At 32.8% G+C, this 18,425-nt stretch overlaps 5 protein-coding genes across 9 annotated transcripts; 2 read left to right on the top strand and 3 right to left on the bottom strand.

The window, feature by feature from the left end:
* Positions 1 to 451: 451 nt before the first annotated feature.
* LOC114874714 (eukaryotic translation initiation factor 3 subunit M) lies at positions 452 to 2,594 on the bottom strand. Its single transcript, XM_029184262.2, has 7 exons — positions 2,491 to 2,594; positions 2,096 to 2,275; positions 1,915 to 2,009; positions 1,631 to 1,849; positions 1,288 to 1,556; positions 1,082 to 1,225; positions 452 to 790 (listed from the first exon to the last, which is right to left on the bottom strand). The coding sequence occupies exons 1-7, from the start codon at positions 2,533 to 2,535 to the stop codon at positions 567 to 569; spliced, it is 1,176 nt and encodes a 391-aa protein (XP_029040095.1). The 5' UTR covers positions 2,536 to 2,594; the 3' UTR covers positions 452 to 566.
* A 216-nt stretch (positions 2,595 to 2,810) lies between these two features.
* Positions 2,811 to 3,832, top strand: LOC114874725 (40S ribosomal protein S23). The gene is made up of 3 exons (XM_029184292.2): positions 2,811 to 2,920; positions 3,281 to 3,440; positions 3,517 to 3,832. The coding sequence occupies exons 1-3, from the start codon at positions 2,917 to 2,919 to the stop codon at positions 3,782 to 3,784; spliced, it is 432 nt and encodes a 143-aa protein (XP_029040125.1). The 5' UTR covers positions 2,811 to 2,916; the 3' UTR covers positions 3,785 to 3,832.
* LOC114874721 lies at positions 3,782 to 5,833 on the bottom strand. 2 transcript variants are annotated; one of them, XM_029184284.2, is made up of 7 exons: positions 5,745 to 5,833; positions 4,970 to 5,131; positions 4,838 to 4,896; positions 4,642 to 4,767; positions 4,398 to 4,556; positions 4,147 to 4,335; positions 3,782 to 4,056 (listed from the first exon to the last, which is right to left on the bottom strand). In XM_029184284.2, the coding sequence occupies exons 2-7, from the start codon at positions 5,076 to 5,078 to the stop codon at positions 3,919 to 3,921; spliced, it is 780 nt and encodes a 259-aa protein (XP_029040117.2). In that variant the 5' UTR covers positions 5,079 to 5,131; positions 5,745 to 5,833; the 3' UTR covers positions 3,782 to 3,918. The 2 variants fall into 2 exon arrangements, with proteins under 2 accessions (XP_029040117.2, XP_029040116.2); XM_029184283.2 differs by lacking the exon at positions 5,745 to 5,833 and having other exon boundaries at positions 4,970 to 5,351.
* LOC114874703 (mediator of RNA polymerase II transcription subunit 12) lies at positions 5,742 to 13,447 on the bottom strand. The gene is made up of 11 exons (XM_029184237.2): positions 12,901 to 13,447; positions 12,084 to 12,796; positions 11,224 to 12,004; positions 10,829 to 11,154; positions 10,215 to 10,746; positions 9,542 to 10,135; positions 7,317 to 9,457; positions 6,772 to 7,240; positions 6,439 to 6,698; positions 6,214 to 6,375; positions 5,742 to 6,111 (listed from the first exon to the last, which is right to left on the bottom strand). The coding sequence occupies exons 1-11, from the start codon at positions 13,442 to 13,444 to the stop codon at positions 5,899 to 5,901; spliced, it is 6,735 nt and encodes a 2,244-aa protein (XP_029040070.2). The 5' UTR covers positions 13,445 to 13,447; the 3' UTR covers positions 5,742 to 5,898.
* A 125-nt stretch (positions 13,448 to 13,572) lies between these two features.
* Positions 13,573 to 18,406, top strand: LOC114874708 (uncharacterized protein MAL13P1.304-like). 4 transcript variants are annotated; one of them, XM_029184253.2, is made up of 6 exons: positions 14,399 to 14,782; positions 15,131 to 15,252; positions 15,334 to 16,519; positions 16,610 to 17,329; positions 17,421 to 18,064; positions 18,314 to 18,406. In XM_029184253.2, exons 2-5 carry the CDS (start codon positions 15,199 to 15,201, stop codon positions 18,044 to 18,046), a joined length of 2,586 nt encoding a protein of 861 aa, XP_029040086.2. In that variant the 5' UTR covers positions 14,399 to 14,782; positions 15,131 to 15,198; the 3' UTR covers positions 18,047 to 18,064; positions 18,314 to 18,406. The 4 variants fall into 4 exon arrangements, with proteins under 4 accessions (XP_029040084.2, XP_029040086.2, XP_029040083.2 ...); XM_029184250.2 differs by lacking the exon at positions 18,314 to 18,406 and adding an exon at positions 14,857 to 15,059 and having other exon boundaries at positions 14,400 to 14,782; positions 17,421 to 18,254; XM_029184251.2 differs by lacking the exons at positions 14,399 to 14,782; positions 18,314 to 18,406 and adding an exon at positions 13,573 to 13,658 and having other exon boundaries at positions 17,421 to 18,254.
* The last annotated feature ends 19 nt before the right edge of the window (positions 18,407 to 18,425 follow it).

Below are 18,425 nucleotides of genomic sequence, written 5' to 3'. Positions count from 1 at the left end.
CTAATCATGTAATGCACGATTACAAAAATATTCACGAATGTTTTATTGATTAAGGTATAAAATTTAAGTGCTTCGAAAATGTAAAAATTAACTGATGAAAAATAAAATGTTGCTTTGTAAAAATGATAAAAGAAGAAGTTTACTTGAATTATAAACAATGTGTTTAGTATAAATTTATTCACACCACAAAATTTGATATATTTGTTATTATATTTTATATACAGGAACATACAAAAAAGTAACGTTAAAAAATGGATCGTTAGATTCAATACATTATAAAAATTAATTTCATTTTTAAAACAGTTCATGTGCAAGACTAATAACATATCGGTGGTTCATGAAAGTATACTGTATGTATATATGTACAATATCAAATGTCATGTAACTGAATTACAGACTCTTTAAATGATTTTTTCTCCCTGATTGTGATTAATTTAATTATAAACAATACTGCGGTATACGATACGTATATTTATTTAGACAGGGTTATAAATTAAATAATTTCAGTTTGCAATGGACATTTGTATGCGCAGCTTACGGCTTTTGTAAACATAATTTAAATGTTATTAATGATTGATTGCAGCTTTATTTTTTGCTGCAAGTTCCATTTGTGCAGCGGCTACAGATTTCATCCCCTCTTGCACAGCAGATAAGTTTGCTTTCCAAGCTGCAAGTAAATCACGTAATTGCATCCATTGTGGTCGACCAAATGTTCTATGCATGGTACTTGAAATAAGAACTTTACGACCTGCTTGATCCATACGAGCTCTAACGAGTTTCGTCTTTAATACTGAAAGAATAAAGGAATTCTTTTTTGTCTTAATACAAATAATAAACATAAAATAAATTGAATGTATAATATAAATGTTGGATACTTCGATAGCTTAGTAAAAACCAAATTTTACTAAGCCAGTACAGATTCATTTTATATACCCTGTATACAATGTCTCCATTTTGATAACTGAATTTGGAGTGCTTCTTCTTGTTCACAGGGTAATTGTTATGTAATGGAACGTCAGAATTTTGACTGCGCTATATTTGATATTACTAAGAACTTGAAAACGTTATTTTAACAACTTACCATCAATAATAAAACTTTCTACTTCATCCTCATTAATTTGCAATTCTTCTTGAATTGTGTCAAATGACATTTCAGGATTTGTTTCTGCCAATTGCATGAATGTAAGTAATCTCATCTTTTTCATGTTTTGTTCATGATTCAATCCTAAAAATACAATGTATATTGATGATACCATGATATATATTTTTCGTGAACTTACTACATACCAAGTTGATGTTCTACAAATTCCTTATGATGTTGATAGAAATGTAGATACGCAGGTAATTTGTCTTGAACAAAGACTAGGAGCAGATCGTGAATAAGTTCTCCTTCTAAGAACCTTACAGGTTTTAATGCTAATAGTGGATCAAGTAGGAATGTATTTGGGTCTGCCAGTGCAGCTAAAATACAACGTTGTGCATCTTCCCTGGCAGCAGAAGCATTTTCAGCTGTATAAGTGCCTAAAAGTTCTACCATAACTGCAGCAGCTTGTTCCCTATTAGGGTAATTTTTTATCTAAATATCATTATTATATAATATATAATGTATAGTATAAGAAATTCTGTTTACCCTTGTTTACAACTTAGAAGTACTTCATGAAGTAGCCGAAGTAACTTTTGCATTTGTTCATTTGATGGTGGAAATGATGCAAATTGTTGCTTCAACTGATCTATTCCGCTATATACTGCTTTTACTTGATCAACATTGCGAGCAATTTGAACTAAGTGATAATAGACATGATATCTCATGGGAGAATCGTCTGACAAAGATTGAAACAATAGCCATAACCTGAAAACATATTGAATTATTATATACTGTAACAAAAATATTTCAAAACATTTTTATAAACTTACGCTTTTAAACATACTAATCCAAGTTTATATCCAGGTGCTTTTGTTAACTTTTCACAAAATGCTAATATTAAATTTTCAGCCCTTTCAGTAGGAATCTGAAATAAAATATTGAAATTTATTTCAAGACTTTAAGTTACACAAATGTATTCTACTTTAGAATTTTTAAAGCCATGATACATACCACTATCATAATAGATACAATGTCATTTAAAACAGTTTCTATTTCATTTTCATTTCCTTCTTTGAAACAAGCTTCACACACACCAATAATTTTGTGTAAATCATCTTCTATACCTTTGGGAGATTTTTCTTCACTTATTTCGGCACCCAAGCTTTTAAAATACACCCTTAGTTCTTGTGCCTGTAACAAAACATACGATGTAGAATATTTATTTTAAGAATACACTTCTATTCATATTAAAATAAAATATTAGTAAAGGAAACATATATCTGAAAAATTAATGTAACCTATATCCTACGGCAGATTGTAATAAACCAGTTTATAATGTATTGCAAGTATCTTATGAATAACATTATACAAATTTAATTATTTAATATAATGTAATTATTACTTACCTGATCCTCTAAGGGCAATTCCATAAAAATAGGTGGAACCTGCATTTTGATAAGTACCACCACGTTTCTAGCAAATACTACCTTAAAAAAGAGTAAAATATATGTATAACTATGTATTTAGATACAATGCATACAATGACTACAAATTCAAAGATGTCCAGCCACATAGAAAATATGACACTTAATGGGATTACGGTATATTTCCATTAATTTCAAATAATAAAAAAAAGGATCCTTTTATTACAATTTTTTACAAAATGTTTTTGCCGTTTACATTATTATTTACATATGTTAATGTGTTAATAATATTAGTAATAATAATCGCATAAATATTCCTTTTTCAAATACAGCGCTGTATTTCACGTCGATTCTGATTTCCGTAAAGAAAGGTTAGTCCTTTTCCGGGTGGGTAGCATATCGAGCAAAATGGGTATGTATTGAATGTTGGAATTATATTATTTTTAAAACTGTTAGATGTAAATAACAAAATTTATAATGTTTAAATCGTTTTCGTAATACATGTAGTTATAATATTTTTAAATATCCAATAATAAAATACCTATTGGCTTTATTTTATGTCACGTTACGTTTAACACAACGTGGTTATGTGTATGAAGTTTTATGTAGGAATTATACAAACAGTAGTAGAATTATCACAATTATTTTAATTGTAGCTGTAATTAACAACATTTTTCAATTTGTTATTAATGTAGTGTACAAATAACATAAGTAGCATAAAAGTGCAAAGATATGACAATTAAATTTGATACATAACGTTTTGAACGTGTAGGTAAACCTCGTGGTCTTCGTACTGCACGTAAGCATGTAAACCATAGGCGTGATCAACGATGGAACGATAAAGACTACAAGAAGGCTCACTTGGGAACAAGGTGGAAGGCCAATCCATTTGGTGGTGCTTCCCATGCTAAGGGTATTGTTTTAGAAAAAGTGTATGTATTTAATAATAGTAACGTTTCAAACTCGTTTTTTATGTGAATATGCTAATTCAATAATTTTATTTTTCAGAGGTGTGGAAGCTAAGCAGCCAAACTCTGCTATTCGTAAATGTGTGAGAGTGCAGCTTATCAAAAATGGTAAAAAGATCACAGCTTTTGTACCTCGTGATGGTTGCTTAAACAATATTGAAGAAAACGACGAAGTCTTGGTGGCAGGATTCGGTCGTAAGGGTCATGCCGTGGGTGATATTCCGGGAGTCCGATTTAAAGTAGTAAAAGTTGCTAATGTTTCACTACTTGCATTGTACAAAGAAAAGAAAGAACGACCCCGGTCATAAATTCATTGTCATGTATTTCCAATACATCTATATAAATTTTTAAATAAACTAGTATTTTATTTATACCTTCAAATTCCTGTATTTTTATGGCTATAAAAAAAAATACAAAATTACAGAAACGATAACATTGAAAATCAGTAATTATTTGTAACATTTAAAATTTCCTCAGTAGCTATAGCAGTCTCTTCAACAATTTCACTTAATGATGTATTTATTTTGCTTATTTCCTTTGGTATACTTGCATTACATATTTCTTCCTTTGCTTGCAGAAACTGAAAATCCGTTTAGAATAAAAAAGGATTAGCATAGGTAAAAATATTATGTTAATTATTTTATAATAGAAATATATGAAAATATAAAACCTGTGTTAAAGATGAAAAATTAGAATATATGTTTTCTATATCAGCATCCATGGAATACAAATTACTTCTTGTACTTTTTGTTTTAAGCATTGGCCATGATCCAATATTTGAAAAAGCTTCTATGAAATTTTCTTTCTCTGTGTTAAATATTGAAGTTTGCTCTTCCTCATTGTTCTCTTCTCTTTTAATCTGTCATATTAAAATTTATACTTTTATGTACTCCCAAAAATGGTTTTAAATGAAATTTTTACCTCTGTTGGATGTTCTTCTAGATGTTCCTTTTCTAATTTACAACTGGAAGATTCATCCAACTGCTTTTGTAAATTATCAAAATACTCCAGAGCTTCAGAATAACTTAATTTTGATTTAACAATAGATGTTAGTGCACTTAGATCTTCATTAATATAGACCTAATTCAAAATATTATTATATGTATGTACTTAAACTAAATATCATGTATATTTATATTCAAACTTCTTAAAGACTTTTACATACATTTAATATATCATCAATGGATTCTTTTTCTTCATATTCAATATCAGGTGATTCAATAAACATACACTTTATAAAATCTAATAATAATCTTAAAGTAGAAAGTTCATCTTCCAACTTACAATTTCCCTATAAAATAAGTTTTATTGTTTTTCTATGTAAATAATTTAAAAGAGTTTAAATATAATCAGTAACATACCAGTAATAAATTTTTGTCAGTGCAAATTCCAATTTCAGAATAACATTTGAATAATTCCGCTAAAAAATATAATAAAATATTTAATGTGTCATAAAATATAATGTATTTGTTTATGGATAATGTAAAAGATACCTTCCAAAATATCGCCTTTTAATTTTTGTAATTTAATAGCTATTTCCGGAGATTTCTCAGTCAAAATCCAAGATAATAATGAAATTCTACTTTCTCCACTAAGAATCATTGAATATACATTTTGAGCTACTGTTGTTGTAATTTTAGGATATCGTATTTTTACTAAAGTATTATAAATATCAGACATTAATTCTTCTGTGTTATTCATTGTTGAAGTAATCTGTTTTTGTATATATCACTTTTTGTATTTTATTTCTCAACTTATTTATAATTCTAATTTTTACAACAAACGGTTACTTCTCATTTTAATTTTTGTAGCATGTTGAGACATTAACTATATAATGAACTCAGAAAGATGACAAGATAATATGTATATATACATATACATATGTACAAACAAAGGGTGGAAGGTTGAATAATTTTGTATTTACTTATTTCTTGTTATCTATTTATGCTCATAATTTATATATAAATATTTTTTTATTTATATATGTATGTATCTAATAGTATCAATGTAAAAGCATCGCTTTTTTAAGTTAGGTTATGTACTGCACAAACTATATTTATATACATATATATAGTACTGCAAAACTATATCATTAAAATCTTTATTTTGTTACTTCTATTACTCATAAGAGTATTTATCTATCAGTTTATTTCTTCCGGGATTACAGCAATTACAAAATATTTTAGAAAGTTATCAGGTTACTTCTTACATAATGTACACATTAATAACTTCAAAAAAATGAAAAATTATAGAAATAGTTTCCAGTACCTTTTCGACACTTGTTTCACTTTATTGCCTTTGCCATGGCACGCTTTACACATTCATACTGCAAATTAAGTTATTTAACTTTCATAATTCAAATTTACACATTTTATGTAAATTGTTCTTATACATCATAATTAATTATATACATTTTAAACTACTAATAAGGCGGCGGCTGATGTTGATAATGTTGCGGTGGTTGACTTAAGTGCCGCTGTAAATGCGTCACTAGTTGAGGAGTTGGTTGTTGTCCACCAGCATTGCCCTGTTGCTGCTGCTGCTGTTGTACTTGTTGTTGTTGCTGTGCTTGCTGCTGCTGTTGTTGCATTGCAAGCATTTGTTGTCTCATGCGCTGCTGATTTATTGCCTGTTGCTATAATTAAAATGATCACATTACACAGTTTTACAACCTGCCTATTGTTAATTTTGTTGTATTGATATACAGCGATTTTAACAACTAATCTAACGAGCTTACTTGTTGGAACTGTTGATTTTGTTGCAAACCAACGCTGGCAGTACCTACTCCTGTCACCCCAACTGTACCAGGTTTTCCACTAGTTTGTCTGTAAGGTGGTGCTGGCTGATTTTGAACACCGCCGGCCATTGGACCCATTGTATTCATAGTAACATTTGGAGCCTGAAATATAATATAATATTATAATACAATAGTTATGTTTCTTTCTTTTTCTTTAAGCAGTACCTGGAGGTATGGTGGCCTGGTAGCTCCAGGTTGTAATCTTTGTGGAATATATTCTTGTCCTCTTTGAGGTCCCATTATTTGTTGTTGATTGGTAAACATCATGTTCTGTTGTTGATTCATTAAACCCTGTTGCTGTTGCTGTTGTTGCAATAATTGTTGTTGCTGCTGTGCTTGTTGAGGTGCTTGCTGTTGCTGTTGCTGCTGTTGTTGCTGCGGTATCATTTGTTGACCTCCATATCCTGCGTAATTTTGATTCATTCCTACAAAAAAATGTTGTATATAAAAGATCGAAATAGTTCCTATACAAGAAAATAAATTATAAATGATAATTACCTTGTTGCATTCCAGTGTAAATTCCTTGTTGCTGTGGCTGTTGTTGTTGCTGTTGCGAAGCGAACATTCCCTGTTGCGGATTGATGTTTGGAGCTCCATGCTGGGCTCTTAATTGCTGCCTGATAAATTGTTGTCTTTGCATACCTTGGAAACCTGATCCACCGACAGGTGCAGCATTTGGTTGTTGCTGAGAACTTATTAACTGATTGTTCGGTAATCGTAAACGTAACATATGAGAAAGAGCCTGTTTTGACTGATTGTTCATGCCAGGTCTATCATATCTTGGTCCAACTGGAGTTGGTGGTAACTGCTGACCGTACCCATATTGTTGTGCTGGCGCGTGAGTTTGTTGATTAGCATACCATGCTTGCTGATGTTGAGGTGGTTGACCAGTAAACATTCCAGGTTGTTGAGAAACAGGTACTTGTTGATTTCCAAATGCTATCTGTTGTAACTGGTTTGCTGGTTGCTACATAACATACGCATAACATTGGAAAAAAAACTGAAAATGCATAATTCAATAAACATTGAAATTTAGTAAGAACCTGAATTTGTTGCGATACAGGTGTAGTAGGCGTAGCTGCTCCTTTATTTCTCCTGTGCCTTTTAGATTTCATAGCTTTCCCTTTGCCATTGGTAACAGCAGTACCGATTGCATTACCACCAACGCTACTTGGTACTCTTCCAGGAGAATCAATACTCATTGGAGTATCAGCCTTTCCAGGCTCAGATTCCTTTTTGTCTGGTTCTAAATCTTCTGCGGGTAACGGTGGTGGATCTAAATAATGGCTAGGTGGTCTAATCTGACTGTGAGTATGGTAACGTAGAAGCTTATGCGCATTTTGGTACGTAAGAGGTTTACGTTCCAATCTGACTGCTCTAAACCAAGCCCAAGATATTGGTGCCGGATTTTTATGACCTTCCAGTACTTCCCAAGCAGACACCCTTTGAGAATCACACACTTGCAAGCCCTGTTTTTTATCGATACTATCGAATCCAGCTATCTTATTGCCCTTCGTGTCTGTTAGACACCCGACTGGTTCACACGTAATGACTTCCATCGTCAATTTCGGTAAAGGTAACAATTGTCTAACGTATTTAATACTTGGAGAATTTCTATCACCAAGTTCTTTTTTTAATTTTTTCATCAAATTTTGATAATGTTTCTTATTCTCATCTTTTTCAGATTGTGAATCGGAGACTAGGGTAGAGTGTATTAGGGTTGCTAACATATCTATGACAGTAGTGAATAATTCAAAATTATTATTTAAATCTATAACGCCGTAGCTAACCAATTGAACTAAGAGAATAGCCCAGTCAGTGGTAGCAGTTGTATTCCTTTGTATCGTGTCGAAAACCCCACCAACAAGACTAAATCTTAATTGTAATGCATCCTGTAACACCTCTCTAGTTTTAGGATCTTCAGTAGCGAAGTTTTTCTCTTCTTTAGTAATATTCAAAAACTGCGTCAGCTGTGAATGTAGTGACATTAGCAAACCTTCCCTTTGATCATCTTGGCCTTTAAGACAAGTCAGTACTAGCGAGAGGAATGGTTGATGATTGAAGAGCGACGGTGATTTTGATCTACTTCTTTCACGACCGGCAGCTGTTTTCGACCAATTACCAGATTCCAGTACTTGACCAGCTACTTTGAGAACTCGACCTTGCACCGCACTTGGTAACTTTGAAACAAGCGGCGCAACTAACCATATGGAACCAGATCTTTTGTCTGATTTACTGGACATTGTATTTAATTGGAAAACGTCGATCGCAGCTTTAGCGACAGTATCTAACCACTGTGAAAGGTCGCTCGATCCTGGGGGAAACTGTTTGTACATAAGTTGCAAATCGAGCCACGACATTCTTAAGCTCCATTGCTCTAGATTTTCCAAGATGTTCGTTATGTGAGTTTTTTGGTCGATAAATGCGTCTATGGAAGTCTCTGGATAACAGATCATATGGAGTAATCGTTGAGCTTGCCGAGGCGTTAACATATTATCAAGTAACATGTCAGGATGACAAAGTTCTTCTGGATTTTGTAAACACCTCTCTAGTACCCATTCTTGGCTACAGATTTGTCTTAAAACGTGCTGTGCGAAATCTGATAATCCTTTAACATTTTCGGTAGTCATTCCAGCACTGCTATTAGACGAAGACATCGCTAAGTCAAGTCCTAAGTCATCGCCACCTCCTAGAATGTCACTGGTACCTAAGATATGACTGATAGATAATTCACTTGATCCACCAGTGTTCACACCAACACCAACACCAACACTAGCTGGTCCACCTGCTTTGTTAGAATGATTCATTGGTACGTCTGGTTTCTTTGGCGGTTGCTTACCGGCTGTTGCATCAGCAACAACGAGGATAGCTTTAAGAACTGCTAACACCGGACCAACTCTGATGTTGTTATGAGCAGCTGCCAGTAAGTGTCTATCACAACTTAATTTTATACTGTAACCCCTGGAGTTTCCATTCGGTAGGGGGTGAGGGCTTGTACTCACAGAATACAAAGCTGGTTGAGGACATTCGACTGTTTTAAAAAGACGTAAAAGCAAATGACACGTTAAACGTGCCCCAGCTTCAGCTTCCATGTCTGCGTCTCCACGACCCTCGTTACAAGCTTTAACTAAGGATGGCAGTGCTATGTGCACAACAAAATCTTCTAAAGAAAAGCAGTGTCTTGCTGCAAAAATAAAATATTATTAAAAGACAGACCTATCCTGGTTCCTCCATAGTTACATCAATGATTGTAACATAAAATACTTACCAATTAAAATTGATGTGAACACAGCTAGAGAATTATGTATGCTTAAATCTTGTACATCAACTTGATTTAGAACATCAATATAAAATGCAGAACTGCCCGAAGAACAACAGAGTGCCATAAGGACACCTAACCACTCGGCATTAAGAGCATTGCAACAAGCTGTTAATTCTGCGCATGTTATCGCAATATCGTTTAGTTTATCATTATCTGTTTCGCTACAAACTGCAACAATCGCGTTGCAAACAAAACTATAACGATTCGCCGGTGTTTCGTTTAACTGTCTAGCCCATTGTGGTTCAATTTTTCCTCCCCGCCTTGGGCTGGTAAAAACATCCACCATAAATTGTGAATTATATACATGACTCGACGTAGTCGGTTGCAACGTACTGTAAAGGGCTGTTCGAATTTTAGGATAAGCATTACTAAATGCTTCTACTCCGTGCGGCTTTGTTTTTAACAAAGAACAAGACGAGTATAAATCGTACAGATGCGCTAATACACATCGTTCAGCAGAACTGCAATCGCTAGGATTTGATACATGTTTCACAACTTTACAAAGTAAATCAAATACTGCCGTTGTTTGTTCTGGAGACACTGAAAAAGAATGAAATCAAGTGTAGTTATTGTTTATAAAATTTGAAAATTTGTTTCAATTTCACCTGTCAATACTTACACAATAAACAACAATGATATCTTCTTAATACGCCTACAACATACAGACTTAAACTGGTAGTATAACTTCTAACAAGCTGACTATTTCTAACCGTTAATTGTGCTTCAACTTCGGGTAATTCCTTTAATATCTGAATACAAACGTCTATCAAACCATATATATTTAGAGCTAGTTCCATCAGGTCGAACAAAAAGGCTACATGTTCTTGCACTGGTAAATAAGACGACCCAGCCAATGCAAATGTATTTAACATTTCAATAACCTGAGTGGCGCACTGCCATGTTACTACATGCTGATCAAAATAACTTAGGTTCTGAAACTTTAAGGTGATCGCCTCAAAGTTAAATTCACTACGGGAATGTTTTTTTACTTTTCCACCTTCTGCAACATCGATACTAAACTTCTTTCCAAACAATTTACACACTTCTTTTGTCATCTTTTTAACAATGTGCCTAGCCTCGTCTCTAATACGACCTACTCCATATAATAGTACGTGTCGTTGATTACAATCATGTTGACTGCACGTTTCATCCTTTAAACATGACGATGAAAGATTTATAGTACATTTCATTGTATCGTTAAATTTGTATTATATATTCAATTTTGACAATTACCTGAGGTAATGGAAAATGCGTTGTGTATAATAAATGTCTACTATGACTCGATGGCATTTTAGAATCTAATCCCTCTTGTGTTCCATGTCCAGCTAATGCATCTTCTTTAGGACTGTCAGGGGCATCCATACTATTCTGTTGATCTTCTTTAATATGTTGTAACAACTTGTCCAAATCGTCATCAATTTTACTATCGTCGTAATCCATTGTACGTCCGTGATCTGTTACTTCTAACTTCGTTGGTTTTAAATCTATTCCTGGAAACAGGCTGTCTTCGTCAATTGGTTCCCGATTACTTGGTGTTCCGGGTTTGCTAGCCGCAGGACCTAAATAAAACAAGATGAAACTGAGAGAAAATTTAAAATATTAATTAAGAAGATTATAGTGTACTATACCTTGTATAAGGTCTCCTCTAGAAATAAGTGTACACATGTAAGCGTCATGTGAAAAAACATCATGCCTAATTAATTCTGAAAATAAGTGAACCAAATTCGTAAACTGAACTTTTGATTGAGTTGTGGTATTATCTAGTACCGGCGCGTCCATGTCCAAAAATTTCATGAGTAATGGTTGAAATATCGGAAGCACAGGCGGGCTTCCGTTACTACAGATGCTATCTTTATCATCGTTATCATTTGTTTCTCCGGTAACTTCGCTTTGTCTTTTCTCAAGTAATTTCGCAACTGCCATCGCTCTATGTTCTCCCCATCGTTCAGCGCTTACAGCCCACTCGCATAAGATTTCAACTACAGCAGAATCTTGTTGCGGATTGTATTCCGGTTTTGTCTCTCGTTCATTGGTGGTATCTTTTGGCGGTGATGTAAATATTTTACCATATAAAGTATCTAACGAGTTGGTAGAATCCATTCTATCAAAGCTATGCCGATCTAAAGCATCTAACGCAGCCAATACTTTAGTCGTTGTTATACCAGCGCTACTTTGCTGCCATTTATCGCACGACCATTTCCCTTCAGCAGCTTGAGATCTTGCTCGAATGTTTTCTTGAGCGACTTTTAGCTGCTTCAGTGTAGGATTAGTTGCAGTTGCGGGTGGAGATGGTAAAGTTGTCGGAGGACACGGTAAATAATCCAACGGGGAACCATTTAATACTGATGGAGCTTTTCCTTCGCCGACGCTATTCCACACTAATGCTGTGGGACATTCTAAAGTAATAACCTAAACAATAACCAATTTGTTCATGTATTATGTTAATAAAATAAATTATGACATCTGTTACGCAACAAAAATTTGTTACCTGTATTATTGTTGATAAACTATAAATCACATCCCTGTGATGCGGACATGACAAATAGTCGTTAAAAGCAGCAGTTAATGGATTTTGTACGTGACTAGCAGTGGCAGTGTCTTTTCCACCATTAACTTCGCTTTTAGTTATGGACGGACTTTGCGGATTGCCATTAGTTTCTACATTACTACACATATGCGCCAATTTACGACAACATAGATACGCCAAACGTCTGGCTAATAATTCAGACTGCACAAATTCTTCTAAATATTGTAGCGCTAGTGGCAACAGAAGTTTTAAAATACCATCTTCTAAAGGAGAAGATTTAATTTTGTCTAATAATTCTAAAATCCATTGTAATAATTCTTGCCTATCTAGTAATCCCTCTTCAAACATGTACTTTGCCAATTGTACACAATAATGCCATTGTTTCAATGCTAATTTATGTTCTTCGTTCATGACATTTCCTGTTGTCGCTTGATTACTTGAATTTGGTGTAGCTGGCTGATTATTAACAACTCCATTATTATTAGTAGTATTATTATTAACATTACTGTTACTGTTGTTGTTACTGTTGTTGCTTCCAGTACCATTGCTATTACAGGAATTATTTGCTATACCATTGTTGCTAATGCTATTCGTTATATAATTATTTAAATAATAATATTCCTGTAGTTTTGAAAGTTGATCTTTTAAGAACTTTATGAGGGTTCCTGTCCATTCTAAATGAAGGAGCAAAGAGATATTATTAATTAAAACTTCTCATACTTCTTGCTATGATGTATTTTGCATGTACTACAAATCCTTAAATTATGAATTTATTTACCTGTAGTTGGATCAGGCAGCTGCCTCTTTTTTATTTTGGCTTCAGAAACTGCTACTGTATAAGCAGAACTAAGTTTAATGAACCAGGCTGCTCTGAGCATCGGTACTTGATACTCGCAAAGCATCATAAATATTTCTTCCTTTTTATTAAAGTTAGGAGCTTTCTTTGCAAGAGCTATTAACGGTTTACAACCAGACAGATCTTTAAACCATGCCTCTATGCCATTTTTAGTTCTTGCAGTTACTGGCCAGAAGTTATCCTTAGGATTGATCTGTTGCCTCTTTCTTCCTGTGTCCGGCATGGTAGAGAGCTCTTCCTTTTTTGCAAGAATTGCATTGAAATACGCTCCCACTTTAGCAGCGGTGACATTACAATGTCTTGCTGTCCCAAATTCATCTGATAACTGAGGCATCGTTGCAAAGCCATGTTTGACGTTTATAGAACTGAGTTCGTCCTCTTTCTGTTTGGGTTCTTGAGGATAGACGTCAGGCGGCCCTAATCTAGGCCGTTTTAGTGGCCGCTTTTCATACAATATTCCCATCATGGTATAAGGAAATGGTCAGAATCAGAATCATAATAAAAAAAAGAACACTTCAAAATTTATAAACTCATTTTTTAAAGTTCCTTACGAGATATAACCTGCGTTAATGACATATTTACAATTACCCAACACCGTAAACGGTAACGCAACGACAGAACCACTATGCGTATAGACTAGACTTCCAGGTGGCGCGTTGAAGGCATAAAAATGTGTCCGGGTAACTATACTTTAAGTTATTGTATTTATTCATTACAGTAAATTAATCTGAACGAACCAAACAAGTAGCTGCATATCTCAACATTCTCAAAATATAACGTAATATTAGTATATACAACTGTAATGCTTTTTAACAGTTTAAGAATTTATGTTCGTACTATGCGTTAAAATTTTTAAATAAACAGAATTTGTAAAGCAAAGTAAACTATTTTTACATTTAATTTGTTGGGAAATATGATTGTTAATTCTTTCTAGTATATATTTTAAATTGTCTAATACCAACTATAGCAGAAGCTGAGCTCATACAATGTTGCAACTCCCTAAATCTCGGATTATTCACACGACAACAAAGTTGCTGGCTCGAAACCTCAGATTTTTCATTGGACAATAATACTATAAAGCCCGATACCTCAGATTTCTCATTCAGCAACGATGTTGCAAACAATTAACTCTCGGAATGCGCGTGTAGCAACAATGTTGCGATCCGCAAATCGCGGCTCGGAGTCCCTTTAAGGAAAATGGTAGTCTAAATTCAATTGGCTTATTTGTTACATCTAAACTGTTCCCATGTTGATCAGACGAATCAGTCTCCCACATTTAATTTTATTTCATTTTCTTCTATCTCCAATGTAAAAATTGGATTTAGACCGCCATTTTCCCTAGAGGGACGCCGAGCGTCATCGAAAGTATATATGTATATGTATGTGTTTGCTGACAACCAAGTTGGTCAAATTGATACTAGTTCAATAAAATTCCTAGAAATTAATCATAGTTACTCGTAAATCGAATTGTAAGAATTATTCGTTATTTGAAGCTTCTTGCTTAGTATTTCGTTTTAATTTATCTTTCTAAATGTTCGGGTGAAATAAATCAGTTAAATGTTTAGTTTTAAATTTAAGTGTTAATTTTTAAGACTTGTGATAACTGTTTATAAACGGTGACATACGTAGTGACTAATAGAAGCGTTTGTCTACTTGTTGTGCCGATAAAAGCTAAATTATTTTCCATATTTCAGAATTAAATAACAAATGTAAATTATTTGATTGATATCCTTTATTCCGGTAGTTTCCAAACGCGTGTAATAGCAAATATGAACTGTTACTAATCTAAGAAAAAATAAATTTGGTAAGTATATATCTTAACCCTTTCGACCAGCGTTTTTCCTGTTTGGATTTTATCCTTTTTGTTTTATTGCCTAGCTAAAGATTATCCTACACGTTGCTATGTTGTTTACTGTCATAGTTGTCAATCAAAGATAGTTGTATATAGTCAAATAAAAAAACATACAATAATGCATACATGTGGCACGTATTGTCATTGACACAGAAAGGGTCAAAAGGGTTAAAAGGAAAGAAAAATGACGTATAGAATATAAATAAATATATCATTGGACATCACTGAGGTTCAATAATTGATGTTAGCAGTAAAATATTATTATATTCCATTATATTAATAATTGCTGGCAAATTTCAGAGAGCTGGTCAAAGGATATTATATGCTGTACTTTAATTTAATTATTTCATTAAAACAATATAATAAACATGGAAAGTGAAATTATCTGTATTTCATCAGATGATGATGAAAGTATGGAACATGTATGTGTATTGCATATATTATAAGTATTACCAATCAAACACGAAAAAATTGAAAAAGTTATAATTTCCTGATTGTTTTAGAATAAAACTAATAATACAAAATCATCGGTCATCAAACAGACAAAGCATGAGCATTCTTCTTCTATAAAAGAGAAAAGTACTTTGAGTCGAAATGAAATTACAAAAATTAATAAGAAGAAAAGGAAAATATCTGATGTTATTGACGAAAATGATGCTTGTTTTGAGAACCAAGCAAAAGTGATTATGTGCACAGAGGATAGTATTACTAAACGAGATGCAACAAAAAATTCTGATGAATTACCAACTGTACAGAAGGATAACACGTTATCCTCTGATGAGGATATAACGTTATTAAAACCAAAGTTAGTTGTAAAAGAAAAAAAATCTATTTTCCTAGAGGAACAAGATATATTTCCCATGTTCATAAGTTTATGTTTGCAAAAAGACCGTTCCGAGGACATGAAAACTGTCGTTAATAAATTAAAAAGACGTTATGAGCATTTGGATCCTACGTATGCTACTTCTGAAACTTTCATAAATTTGTTAAACGAAAAAAGAAATGATATTATGCTTAGCAAAAACAAGTTATATATACATATTGCTGAGGTAATGAACGAAATGAAAAACAATTGTAAAAAAAATTCAGCTTTGTTAACAAATGGCGCAAATTGTGTTACTGATATCAATAAATTGAATACTGGTAACAGTTCGGCTAAGACATTGCGTTCAAGTACGTCACATAATACTGTTAGTGATGATGAAGAAATGCTTACTGCAGGTGAGAAAAATGATAAGGATGTAAAAAGAGATGGAAAATATAATTCTCAAAGGAAAATTAGAGTAATATTAAAAGCAATGAGAAAATGTGAAAAGTATATTAAACTACTGGAAGAATCGGAAGTAGATTTTGACCAGGAAAATAATAGTAACTACATTAAATTGGAAAGGTATAAACATCGAATAGTAGAACTTCATCAAATATATTGTGAATGTATTGGAGAAAGTGCTGATGCAGGACGACAATATTTACGACCAAAACACTTCAGTACAACCGGAATTGTTTCTGTAGATCATGCTATTACAAGTTTCATCAATTCCAAAATGTCAAAGAGAAGCAAATTGAAGAAAATTGGCGCTTTTACGAATGCATTAATATTTCCAGATTACCGGGACATCTTAGAGTGTGTTACAAAATGTAATGAAATGAATAATTTAGGTTTGGATAATAAAAAGCAGCAACAGATTGGTGAGTTACAACTGATTATAAATTACAACCGAAATTTATGTATTATAACTGAATTGTAATTTCGCTGTTTATATTTAATATTTGTTATAGCGAAAAAAGCATTTACCGAATTAGGAGAATATTTACAACGTTCTAGACGTAACGATTATTGGGATACATTTTCTTTATTTTTTGAAAACAAAGATGATGATGATCCCGCTTTAAAAGATCGACAGTTAGCGGAAAAATTGATGCAGAATAAACAAGAGGGTGAGAAGAGGTTGGCAAATGTATTTCAGGAGTATGTGAAGAAACAAGAGGAGAAGAACGATCATTCTATTGATTCTGAAACATCATCGGAAAATGAAGAAAATGAAGAAGATTGCACAGAAAATGAAGATATGGATATTAATAATGAAACTGATAACATTAGCGAGGATGGTACAAGTTTGAATAATGATGATAATAAAGCTAGTACAGATGAGGATGAAAATGGTATAGATGGAAGTAAGCAATCTGTAAGTAAAATGGATATTAATAATAAACCTAGTGTAAATGAAGTTCAGTATAATGTTATAGAAATACGCGAAAAACAGCAAACAAAAACTAATAATAAATTAAAAGACAATGTTAGTAACAATAACTTAAAAATAAAACAAGTTGATATTGATGAAAATATATCTAAATCTGAACACACACAGTTAATAAAAGAAAATGAAACAACACAATTGTCTGATACAGTGCCACATAATTTAAATACTTCGCCTGGTTTAATACCGTTAACTACATTATCTAGGCCAGATAATAAAATTCCTATTGAGAAAGCAAAAGGTTAGTGTACAAATGTACTATTAATAAAGAAGAATTAATCGTGAAAGAATGAACAGTGGAATTTAAGGTTTATTATATCTGTGTGTTGTAGAGGATGATTCTAACATTATAAATGAAAAATTAATAAATGAACCGCCATCGGAGGAGGAAAAACCATTGTTACGAGTACGTTCTTTTGCTAAACTTCCTGGGACATGGAAAGACATTCAAGAAAAAGTAGGCCAACTAGATAAAAATAATGATCTTATAGATCTTACACAAGAATCACCAAAACAAAATTCTACTGCTCATCAGCAAGCAAGTATTCAAAGTAAATCTAAGGTACTTCCTACTACGAAAGATAAACGCAAAATGTTAGTAATACCATCAGGTAAACATATAATTAAAGTACAAAATGTCACAAACAATTATATGAGAATTGGTTCTAAAAGCTCAATGGATTTTAATAATAAAGCTAAATTGCAAAAAGAAGTTGTTACATCTTCGTACCAAATAGTAGGTAACAGCAGCAGAACCACAACTATACGCCTACCACCAAATCAAAATTTTAATCGGGAAATGAAGGATAATAATCAGGGAAACAGTTCACAAGCAAAAAAGAAGAATATTATCGTACAGGTACCTCAGGCCGCTCAAATTGTACTTTTACTCGGCAAACAAAAGGAAAAAAGTTTGCAACAGTCAAAAACAAATGTATCTGTGTCACAGTCTAAATGACAGAAACAGAAACTGAAGGTAATTCATCTTGATCATTGTTATGTTAAGTTATTAACAAATGACAGATGACCACTGACTTACGATAAATGTAACAAGTTTTTCAAAATAAACCATTTGTAATTACCAATACTGTATTAGTACATTAGCATGTTACATTGAATAAATTTTTGTATGAATAAAAACGTATTTATGGTTTTTGTATGCTAAATATTTTTATTACTTATATGCAAATTGTTGATATTATTAATTTATTAAACCATGTTATAGTAAAAGTTGGATTACTACCCGAAAATTGGGACCTAAACCGGGCATTATGAAGCGGAAGTGCTTTTTTGGTTCTTAGAAACGGCTCGGGCCGAGCGTTTGAATATTGCTGAAC

Source organism: Osmia bicornis, chromosome 4, assembly GCF_907164935.1.
Source record: "Osmia bicornis bicornis chromosome 4, iOsmBic2.1, whole genome shotgun sequence".
Classification (NCBI taxonomy): domain Eukaryota; kingdom Metazoa; phylum Arthropoda; class Insecta; order Hymenoptera; family Megachilidae; genus Osmia; species Osmia bicornis.
Note: the sequence above shows the minus strand (reverse complement) of the source record. Positions and strands in the feature narration are given on the sequence as shown.